Source organism: Culex quinquefasciatus, chromosome 3 (genome assembly GCF_015732765.1).
Source record: "Culex quinquefasciatus strain JHB chromosome 3, VPISU_Cqui_1.0_pri_paternal, whole genome shotgun sequence".
Taxonomy (NCBI): domain Eukaryota; kingdom Metazoa; phylum Arthropoda; class Insecta; order Diptera; family Culicidae; genus Culex; species Culex quinquefasciatus.
In genome coordinates this window covers 71,278,807-71,290,956 of record NC_051863.1, presented here as the reverse complement: position 1 = coordinate 71,290,956, position 12,150 = coordinate 71,278,807, and the positions used below count along the sequence as shown (strand labels likewise).

The 12,150-nt window shown below is 41.2% G+C and overlaps 1 protein-coding gene across 8 annotated transcripts in view; it reads left to right on the top strand.

The window, feature by feature from the left end:
* LOC6037569 (tyrosine-protein phosphatase 10D) overlaps positions 1-12,150 on the top strand; it is a 95,213-nt gene that overhangs the window by 50,698 nt on the left and 32,365 nt on the right. For 6 of the 8 annotated variants that reach the window (XM_038264553.1, XM_038264549.1, XM_038264548.1 and 3 more), the window contains 3 exons: positions 5,584-6,109; positions 6,591-6,635; positions 6,807-7,907. In XM_038264553.1, coding sequence (XP_038120481.1) covers positions 5,584-6,109; positions 6,591-6,635; positions 6,807-7,907 — 1,672 coding nt within the window. The remainder of the gene's footprint in view (positions 1-5,583; positions 6,110-6,590; positions 6,636-6,806; positions 7,908-12,150) is intronic. The other 2 variants (XM_038264551.1, XM_038264550.1) reach the window with 1 other exon arrangement.

Sequence of the window (12,150 nt, the reverse complement as noted above, 5' to 3'; positions counted from 1 at the left end):
GTAGCGATAAAATGTAGATAAAAGACATTTTTAGAAATATTTATTAAAGTTAACATTGACTGATGGTGATTTTCTTAGTTTCCGTAAAGGTTTTTTTTTTTGCAGGCATTATCAAAAATCAAATCATTATATTTTTTATTATTTAGGCCGCTACAAATATTGCAAAAAGGAAATTCTAATTTAGCGAATAAAATAGTTTTGCCGTGCTGTATCTCAACATTTCGTGATTTTTTGTAACACGTACCGTCAATCGGGACGACATTGATATACTTGAGATTTTGCCGCAAAATAAAGAGTAATTATTTGTAAAGTTTAAAAAGTTTGTTTACTATATTTAAGAAAATATTGATAAATATGATTATTTAAGTATTTTCAAAGAATCAATGAAAATTAGTTCGAATCGAAAAACGGAATGCAATATCACACACATACACACAGACATTAGTTCAGTTTTCGGTTCTGAGTCGATATGTAAATACCAAGGTGGGTTTTCGAGCTTTAAATAAAAAGTTCAAATTTAGAGCAGGCTGTAATAGCCTTACCTCAGTGAGGAAGGTAAAACGGAATGCAATATCGGATTCTTTGGACAATTTTCCACTAGGAGAAGATAAAATTAGTTCGTAAATAACAAATTTTATACGTTTTTGAAACACAATTCTACTAACATTAAAATTTACAGGCATTTTCAGTACAATAAATTTCTTATAAAATGTGAAAACTTTTGCTATTATTAATATTATTAAAATCTAAATTAGTTTAAATGAAGTTTGTACAAAATTCATACATTTGAACAATTTTAAATAAAATGTATATGTATTTTGTTGAAAAGCTTATAAACTTAGTTACCTAAACAAACCCAATATTTTTCTTCAAAACTGTAGCAGCTAGAAAATACATTTCTAGAGTTTCTTTTAAAAAACGTCGTTGAAGCTATTGTGTTTCATATGTTGACAGGACATACATACATGTAGAAAATCACAAAAAATCATATTACAGAAAATTTATTAAATGCACTAACATGATGATTTCAAACACTCGAGAGTTCCGTGAGTACCTTGGTCGAGTGCGGGCGCGTTTGCTGTGTCCTCGAAAAATAGTGATTTCTATGGGTTTTTATTAGTTTTGAGGCTCAAAATTAGTTACATATCAAACGTGAAGTTGCCGTCTTTGAGAAAAACGTCGAGTTTTCGAGTTTTGCGAGGTTTCAAAAGAATTGTCGACAGTTGAAATTTGGTTTCTGTCACGACGCCTTGGCCGCCATTGCTGTGGCGTTCCGCAGTTTTTTTTTCCAGCTCGGGGGAGTGCTTTGGTGTGTTAGTGAAGTGTTGCTCGGACTATTGTTGGATGTGTGATGACCTGGCCGAAGATGTAAGTGTGTAATTGTGTGAATCGCAGCCAAGCTCTGCTTTGATGTAGGTACTTGTGCTGCGGCGGGATTCCAACTGAAACGCAGCAACAGGGAAAATTACCGCAGCCGACATTGGAAGGAGCAGAGCGGTGAGAATGTTCCTTTTCTAGATAAGAGTTATCTACGTGCGCATGTATTGCGTTTTTGTACACGAAGGGTTTTTAGGTTAAAATTTGTACCCGCCAGCAAAAACAAATGGTAAGCTAGTGTGCGTGAGATCGGGCTTAGATAGCTCTATTGGTGCTTGTGTGAATGAGTCTGTGTGTCAGGATTTGAGCGTGAAAGAGATAAAAGCGGCGTGACAGTTTTCGCTGAGATGAGTTCTTGGTTTGACATTTGGTGAGTTACTACGATCGAATGAGTGGAGCGAGTGATAGCGAGAGTGTTTGAGTTGTGGATGCTGTGGACTGTGTGGTGAGTTCAGTGCAGTGCTGCCGATTTAATTTATTTGTCATTTTAATTAAATTTATTTTGTGAGTGCACTTTTTTATTTTGTTTATAACTGCTACTCTAACTTTTTTGACGTAAAGAAGGGAATTAAACTAGAGGTTCTTTTCATGTTTTGTTTTGCTTCTCGTCTTGAATGGAAAAGTGTCAACAAATTACAGGCGCTGTTCGTAATTCATAAATCCGATGAGCTCGTTCCAACTTGGAATAATTTATGCTTGTTTTATGCTGGCTAACAGTTGTGTATGCGTGAGTGAGAGAGAAATAGAGAGAGAGAGAGAGAGAGAGAGAGAGAGAGAGAGAGAGAGAGAATGCATGTTCGAGAGTGTGTTTGAGTGATATGTTGGTTTAAGTGTGTTTTCTCTCTGTTCTGCCGAATCTTTCGCAGATTTTTTTTTAATTCTTATAAGAAAAGAGATGCGAGCCGTCTTGCGCTGAATCACGTGTGCGGATTGCTATATTAGAATGTGTGAGAACCTGACAGTTTAAAAGTTTCCTGAAATTATTTTCAAAATTATTTTCTATATGCAGATTTATCTATTTACTATTTGATTTGCCTAAATGTTCATATCTTTCCTAATTCTATACCTTTCCTGTAAGATACCATCTCCTCATACCATATATGATTAAATTGCATAAAATAACACACTTTCTAAAACAGCAAGGGAGCCATCTGGAGCATTTGTATTTAAAATTATTGCTATTTTTACAGCTTCCTGGACTCATCTTGATTATATTTATTTTATTTATTATTTATTAACATTACAAAACCATATGCTTATTAGATAATACACTAAAGACTCACATTTACACGTACAAACTTCCAAATCATTTAATACATTACGCATTCAACCATTTTCATCGGCCCGATGAAATTCCACTAACCCCCATTCCAAACCTCCCAAAAATATTCCGTTCACTTTTAAAAGTCGCATGGGTTCCCTGCACTTTTGCCACTAGTGAACAACAAAAACATCCCCCCTCCCATATCCCCACGGGACTGTATGGGCGTAGCCTTGGAGCACAGTGTGGAAATTTACGTTCTTAGATATTTTTGGTTGTACCGGGCAACAATCAAATTGTCTAAGAATATCGAATTGACCATTGTGGCACCCCCTACAGCGTGGTGCAGACCCGTTATGCTATGCTATGCTATGCTAACATGATGATTTCAAACACTCCTGAAAGTTGCATGATGATATTTCATGATTATACTGAGTTACAGACGATTTAAGCTCAATGTTTTACCATGCGTAAAGCAAAGTGCCAAACTTTGTGAGCGTTTTTCTCTAAACACCGAGTTGATTTACGGGTGCCACGATATCTCGAGATGAGATGGGCAAAATTGGCTGCAATTTCGGGTGGAGACTCTCAAGACATATACCGTGTGCATGCCGAAGCCTAATTTTGATATATTGCTTTTAAAAAAATACAAAAATCAAAACTAACGAACTAACGAAAAAATATTTTTATTTTTATGTATTTTTTAAATTAAGTTTTTTAAAATCGGCATTCATCATGCACACAGGACCGGTTTAACGAGTCTTAACCAAAATTTTGAGCTGATTTGGTCAAAGCAGTGTTGAGATATCGTGGCACCCGTGTTTTAAACTGCAAATAGCTATATCTCGGCGAAGACTCAACCAAATCTGTTCAAATTTATTTCATTGATAGATGAAAATGTATATTTTAATGCCCTGAAAAGAGATTTGAAAAAAAGTTTAAGCGTGTGCTCAAACCAACCTCTGAAATTTATACCGATTTACATGTATGTAACCCCTTAAAACAAAAACTCTAGATTTGATGTGAAAATAAAGTTTGAACACTTTAAACCTACCCCAGAACTTGTTTTAAAAATAATAATCGAGAGACAAGCCATATCAATAGAAAAATAAATATTATAATGAGGGGTTATATACATGTAGAAAATCACAAAATTTTATTTTAGAGAAAATTCATTGAATCCACTAAAAAGATGATTTTCAATCACTCCTGAATGTTTCATGAGTATATTACATGATTAAACTGAGTTAGAAACGATTTTCAGCTCATCATTTTGCCGTGCGCAAAGCGGATTGTCAAACTTTCTGAGCGTTTTTCCTCGAACCACGATATCTCGAGATGGGATGGACCAAATTGGCTGAAATTCGGGGTGAAGACTCTCAAGACATATCCCTTGTGCATGACGAAGCCCTATTTTGAATGTTGGCTATTTAAAAAACTAACTTAATCCACCTATGCGGTTGATGCCTTCCTCACTTTTTACCAAAAATGGGTATATGAGTGGTTTCATCATTTTTTTAGATCCAGAAAAAAAGTACATAAATATAACTTAAGTGGTCATAACTCGAGACAGGGTTGCCAGATCTTCAATGTCTTGGACTCATTGGAAAGGCCTTTCAATTACCTAATCAACGATGGGTCGGATGATGGATCCGGACATCGTTTACATGCTTATAATTGAGATCCGGGTATTTGTGAAAACACATTTTTATGCATAAATTTTGAACTACTTATCGAAACTTCAAACAATTCAATAGCGATGTATGGGACCCTAAACCAAGTCGAATGCAACTGGTTCGATCAAAATCGGTTCAGCCAGTGCTGAGAAAACTCAGTGAGAATTTTGGTCACATACATACATACACACACACATAAACACACACAGACATTTGTTCAGTTTTCGATTCTGAGTAGATATGTATGTATGAAGGTGGGTCTAGGAGCTTTTAATAGAAAGTTCATTTTTAGAGCAGGATTATAGCCTTACAGTGAGGAAGGCAAAAATACAAAACTCAAAAACTGACGATTTTTTATATGAAAAACACAAACATATTTTTATCTATTTTTAAAATGAGTTTTAATGAGACCGGTTTAACGAGTCTTTACCAAAATTTTGAGCCGATTTGATCAAGACAGTGTTAAGATATCGTGGCACCCGTTTGCCCTGAAAACAGATTTTAAATAAAATTAATTGTGTGCTCACAATGTAGGTAACCCCTTAATGTTACCCCGATTTACGGTTATTAAAGATGATCTTTCAGCTTTGATTTTTCATCATAATTTGTGTCGAAACAGTTCAACTGAAATAAGAAAAAAACATTGTTGTTAAACAATTTCATTTATGTTTTTCATCAATGCTTTTTTTGCAAATCATTAAAATGAAAATGAAAAAAGAGAAATGTTTACTATCCATATGCACACAACAACTAACCTATAGAAATTGCACTGCTTGAATGTAATGAACTAAAATTTCCATAGATCACCGCACTGATTGCCAATTAAAGTTCCTCGTCGATACCTTATTAGCGGCACCAAATTCTGCTTTCGGAAGCTGCTGAGCTGTCGATTTCGCTAGTTGCCGTCATCTTTTTTTTTTCTTCGCATCTCAAATTGCTGTGAAGAACTTTCTCGTACCATCATCATCACACCCTAGGCTCTGCTGCTGGGAGCCTTGCTGCTGTGGTGTGGCACGTTCGTTCACACCGTTTAGCACGCTTTGCATAAATTGATTCCAATTTAGCAGTCCGAAGTATATTAATTTCGGAAAGTTCGTTTCGTTGGAGCAGATGAAATCTACGCACAGACACCACTTTCCGTTTCTATTTTGTTGTTGGAATTTGAATTACTAAAGCGGGACTGTATTTCATTGCTCAAGTTTTAAATTTATATTGAATTTAAGTTTGATTAGTATTCTAACCAACACGTTATTTCCTTCCCATTTCCAGGTGTGTCGAAGCGCGGACCTTGTGATAGAAATCCCGGGAAACCTCGGCGCCGATGACTCGTACTATCGGCTCGATTACTACCCGCCGGTGGGTAACCCGACGCCGAACGCGACGATCGCGTCCCGGGACGTCGGCGACGAGATTCAGTTCTCGAACGGGCTGCCCGGCACCCGGTACAACTTCTGGCTGTACTACACCAACTCGACGCACCACGACTGGCTGACGTGGACGGTGTCGATAACGACCGCGCCGGACCCGCCCTCGAACATGTCGGTGGCGGTCCGGTCCGGCAAGAGTGCCACCGTGAGCTGGAGCCCGCCGTCGCAGGGCAACTTTTCGGCGTTCAAGCTGAAAATCCTCGGCGTGTCGGACAACTTTGTCACGAACCAGACGATCGCCGTCGAGGAGAGCCAATTCCAGTACAGCCTGCGTGACCTGACCCCGGGTGCGACCTACCAGGTGCAAGCGTACACCGTGTTCGACGGCAAGGAGTCGGTCGCGTACACCAGCCGCAACTTCACCACAAGTAAGACTTGAAACCATTTGCTTTTTTTTTTTTTTTGCAATAACCACCTCTTGGGGTTTCGGGCCAAAATGGTACAACTAACCCAGTTTCTCTTGCTCACCGTGGTGAAAGGATATAAACAACTAACTTTGGTTTAGCTCTAGTTTAACGTTCAAGGTCGACCGACCGGATTGCGCGTGGAATCGCAGCGACCCGAAACGGAACAAGTGCTGATGCTGCTGAGACTATGGCGCGGCGTGTGGGAAGACGCTATGCTGAACCCAGCGAGAGAGAGAGAGGGAGAGCGGATGTTTCAATTGAATAGCATATGCACAAATTTATATGTTTCCATATTATAACCCATCCGCGAGGCAAAACAAGTTTACTCAGTCACAATTTCTGTTTCTTTCTTTTCCACTGGCTAATCCGTAACGGTTAATGGCAATACTCACGCTCTAACACTAACAAATAACTCAAACACATCATGGGGGACACTGCGCAGAACGCTATCGTCATAAAGATCTGTTGGACATAAAAATTCTGCGAGGTAATACTGGTAGTAGTTAGTAAACGTATATTTAATATCTGCATGTCTGTAGTCTGTAAGTTGTGCGCTTGTGGGTAAATCCACTTGCTTAGCATATTAATGCATCCCCACATTTGCGTTGACATTTCAAGCCTCCTTAATCCTCACATGCCAATCGTTTCTTTTCCCCAGAACCCAACACGCCGGGAAAGTTTATCGTGTGGTTCCGCAATGAAACCACGCTGCTCGTACTGTGGCAGCCGCCGTACCCCGCCGGAATCTACACGCACTACAAGGTGTCGATCGAACCGCCAGATGCGCTGGGCAGCGTTCTGTACGTACAAAAAGAGGGCGAACCACCGGGGCCGGCTCAGGCCGCTTTCAAGGGATTGGTCCCAGGCCGGGCATACAACATCTCCGTGCAGACCATGTCTGAGGACGAAATTTCCCTCCCTACAACCGCCCAGTACCGAACGGTACCCCTCCGACCCATGAACGTAACCTTCGACAGGAAGGCCGTTACGGAAAACTCCTTCAAAGTTATGTGGGAAGCCCCGAAGGGCACCAGCGAGTTCGACAAGTACCAGGTGTCCATCGCGGCCACACGACGCCAGCAATCGGTCCTGCGTAACGACAACGAAAACATGGCCTGGGTAGAGTTCAAAGACAACCCGGACCCCGGCAAAACGTACTCCGTGGTAGTGAAAACCGTCTCCGGCAAGGTCACCTCGTGGCCGGCGAGCGGCGAAGTCACCCTCAAACCGCTGCCAGTGAAGAACCTCTACTCCTACACTGACAGCAAAACCGGCATCCTCACCATCTCCTGGATCCCGGACAATGCCAGCACGCAGGACGAGTACAAGATCAGCTACCACGAGCTGGAAACCAACAACGGCGACTCCAGCACGATGAACACCGACAAAACCACCTTCGCCCTGGAATCCTTACTCCCAGGCCGAAACTACTCCATCACCGTGCAAGCAATCTCGAAAAAGATGGAATCCAACGAATCAACCATCTTCGTCGTCACCCGGCCCTCGTCCCCCATCATCGAGGACCTCAAGTCGATCCGCGAGGGTCTCAACATCAGCTGGAAGAGCGACGTCAACTCGCGCCAGGAAAAGTTCGAGGTCACCTACACCAGGAACGATACCAACGACGGCAAAACCGTACTTACCACCGAATCTAGATTAGTGTTTACCAACTTATATCCGGGAGCGGGCTACGAGGTGAAAGTGTTCGCCATGAGTCACGGACTGCGCAGCGAGCCGCACTCGTACTTCCAAGCCGTCTGTGAGTATGAATTTGAATGTTTGAGTCGAGCCAACGACTGTGCTAACAAAATATTTAAGAGAAAAAATCTTGTCACTTCCCCTTTACTTTATTTCATAATATCAAAAAGCGGTAAAAAATTGGAAACTACTGTTTCATTAAACAAAAATGATAGATTCTACATTGACTTATAATTAAATTAAAGTTTGTTGATTATGTTCAATTACCCTTGAAATAGATTTAAATTTCAATTTCAAACACATAGATATTTTGATATTGCCAAAACCATAAAAATCACTTTTGGCCCAAATCTCCACATCAATAATAATCAACAGACACGAATTCAAAAAGGTGCTTTTTTTTTTTTTTTTGAATTAAATATACTTTATTGAATCTTTCTTATAATAATTACATTTGGTTTACATAATAAGTGGTCAGCTGTGGCTCTTCAGCTTTAGTTTGCTTTTCGTGATTTAAACACTGTTCATATTCATAACTTTAAAAGTATATGATTTATCATTTTTGTAACACTAGGTACAATGAAGAAAAAAAAATTAAGAAAACATAACCTAACCTAAAACTAACTTAATCTTACCATAAACTAAACCAATCCTTGAATCAAGGGGTATTCAGATATAGCACATTTTTCCCTGAATTTCAAACATTTTTCTTGAATCTTCTGATCCAACATTTTTACTTCTGCTAATTCATGAACCTCACTTGATCTAGTCCAGCCAGGAACATTCAAAACCATTTTGAGTACCTTGTTTTGGACACGCTGGAGCTTCAATTTATGAGTTCTAGCGCAACACTCCCAAACAGGTACTGCATACTCAATAACGGGGTAAATTATTTGTTTGTAAACTGCTAGCTTATTTTTCAAAGATAACTTTGATTTTCTGTTAATTAAAGGATACAAACACCTGATGAGAATGCTGCACTTGTTCAATATTTTATCTACATGCTGTCGAAACAATAGTTTCGAGTCAAGTATGAGACCTAAATATACAACTTCCTTTGACCAGGGTATTGAAACATCATTCATTTTAATCAAAACATCATCCTTTGGGACAAATCGGGCCGATTTGGAAAGTGGAAAAATGATGGTTTGAGTTTTGGCTGCATTTATGCGAATTTTCCAGTCGCCAAAGTATTCGGAAAGAACGTCAAGACCCTTCTGAAGACGGCCAACTAAATATCTGGTTATTTTACCCTTATAAATAACGGCAGTGTCATCAGCAAAAGTGACAACACACCATTACCAGGAAGAGTAGGCAAATCAGATGTAAAAATATTGTACAGAAGTGGGCCAAGAATACTTCCTTGGGAACCCCAGCATCAATGTTGAATAATCCAGAAGCAATCCCATTCAGAAAAACCCTGAACGATCTCTCCGAAAGATAGTGCTGGATAATTTTGATAAGATACATTGGAAAACCGTATAAATACAGTTTATGTATCAAACCATCATGCCAAACATTGTCAAAAGCCTTCTCAACATCCAACAAAGCCATAGCAGTTGATTTAGACTCAAGCTTGTTCTGCTTGATGATTTTAGTTACTCTCGTAAGCTGATGAGCAGTATTATGCCCTTTCGGAAGCCAAACTGCTCATTCAAAATTATATTATTATCGTTGGTAAAATCCAAAAGCCTTGAATAGATGACCTTCTCAAAGAGTTTGGACAGACTACTCAAAAGACTAATGGGACGATAACTTGTTGGCGATGTTGGATCTTTTGAGGCTTCAAAATTGGTATGACTTTGCCCAGCTTCCAATTGGTGGGGAAGTAAGCAAGTTGCAAACATTTATTGAAAATATTGGCTAGATGTTGAAAGAACTGATCACTCTGTTTTTCAACACTAGATTAAAATGTTATCAAAGCCAGGAGCTTTCATATTTTTCATTTGTTTAACTGCAACTTTGACTTCCTCACCAGAAACATGGGAATCTGCAGGAAATTCAAAGGTAGAGTCATTGATTGTTGAAATACTATTGGCAACTGATGTTTCTTTACGGCTGGTCATGGAAGCGCCAAGATTATGTGAACTAACAAAATGAAGCCCAAGTGCATTTGCCTTTTCCTCGGATGTAATCAAAGGAGAATCCTCAACAATAAGAGGAGGAATAGGCTTTGGTTTGTTTTTAAGAACTTTTGAAAGTTTCCAAAATGGTTTTGAATAATTCCCAAGCTGGCTTACATGTTTTGAAAATTCTTGATTTCTGATATTGTCAAGTCGGTCTTGTATGATTTTGTTCAAATTGTTAACTGAAATCTTTTGTCATAGTCCCCAGTCCGTTGATATTGTCTCCTATAAACATTCCTAAGTCTAATCAAGTGTTTAGTATCTACGTCAATATCAGTTACCTTAAAATTAACAGGAACCTCCCGAACGTTGGCAGCCTCTGCTTGGTTGATAGCCTGCTGGATCACCTCCAGCGAACGATCAATATCAGCAGAAGTTTCCGGGTGTTGATCATAGTCGATGTTGCTGTCTACCACTTGCTGAAACTGCTGCCAGTCAACGTTGTGGTAATCTTTCCGGGTTGGTTGCCGCTGCGGAGTAACGGAAGCTCCAACCTCCACAACCACCGGATAGTGATCAGAACTCAACTCTTCAAACACCTCAGGATGAGCCACGTTCTCAGCCATATTGGTAATGAAGAAATCGATGATTGAGTGATTCCCAGACCGAGCCACCCTCGTTGGACGATCCGGACTCACAACGTTGTAGTATCCGTTTTGCAGATCGTTGTGCAGAATCACTCCGTTCCGATTCCTCCTGCTGTTGCCCCAAACTTCATGCTTCGCGTTGAGGTCACCAGCGATGATGTACTTTGCGCTCCGCCGTGTCAGCTTCTGGATATCGCTCTTCAGTTTTGCTGCTGAACCATCTCTGGCATTCACCTGACGTGGACAGTATGCAGCAATGAAGAGTACTGGGCCAACCGAAGTGGGAATTTCCACCCAACGGCCTCGATGATGTCCAGCTTAAAGTGTGGCAGCCGGCGTGGCTTGAGATCACGATGAACAGCGACAAGCACACCTCCTCCTCCAGAGGTGGTCCTGTCGAGCTGCGTCGCGATCTTGTAGTTTTGCAGATAAACTTTTTCACCGGGCTTCAGATGAGTTTCCGTGATGGCAGCTACGTCGATCTCCTTCTCGCGAAGAAAATCCACCAGCTCTAAGTTCTTCCTCCTAATGGAGCAAGCGTTCCAATTCAGCAGCTTGAGGGACCTACGATCCATACTGGATGACGAACGAGGTCAGCACTTCAATCTGCTGGGTCTTGGTTTTGCATCCACGCAGTGCAGCGGACATCTGTTTGAAAATATTGAGGAGTTCGGTTGAGGTGTAAAGATCATTACCATTTTCCTCAACTGCTGGTTCTTGGGTTGGTCTTGGCTCCTGGCTGAAGCCCGGTGGTGGCGGTCTCGGCTCCTGGCTGGAACCCGGCCGTGGATGATTCATCTCAGCTCTCTTCCTGGGATCCAACGGCAACGGTGCCAAGTTCGGGACCTGGCGTCGCGGTTGAAGAGGTGGAAAATTTTGCTCCACCAGGGCTGGAGGAGTTCTACGACGCTGAGGCTGATTCTTCGTCGATGCTTGCTGCCGAATTTTCACGAACTCAGCTCTCTTGGGGCACTTTCGGTCGGTTGACGAATGCTCACCGTTGCAGTTGAGGCACTTCACCAGCGAATCTTGGATGCACTGGGACGTGATGTGCGCATCAGTACCACATTTGGCGCAACGACGCTTCAGGTGGCAGTTCTTACCTCCGTGCCCGAAGCCCAGGCAGTTGAAGCATTGTGTGACGTCACGATGCACTGGTCGGTATCGCTCCCACGACACGATAATGTTGAAAACCGCTCGGATTGCCTTCAGCTCAGGAAGCGTCGTCGATCCCTTAGCCAAATGCAGCAGGTAGAGCTGGTCACGGTACTTGATGTCTTTGTTGCGTCGGCTCATTTTGTGCACGGCCAACACATCCAGTTTCAAAACTTTTAGCTCGGCAGCTAATTCCTCCACTGGCATGTCGTACAGACCTCTGACGACGATTTTGTACGGCTTATCCATGACGACATCATGGGTAAAGTACTCCGCCTCGTTTTCGGTCAAGTAATCCTTGACCAGTTGATAGTGCTGCCTGGATTGCACCAGCACCTTAAATCCGTCCTGACACAGACGAATGTTGCCTTGGACTTTCCCAGACTTGATGAGTTCAACCAGCCCCGCACGAAAGTCGATCGTTGCTGCTGATTGC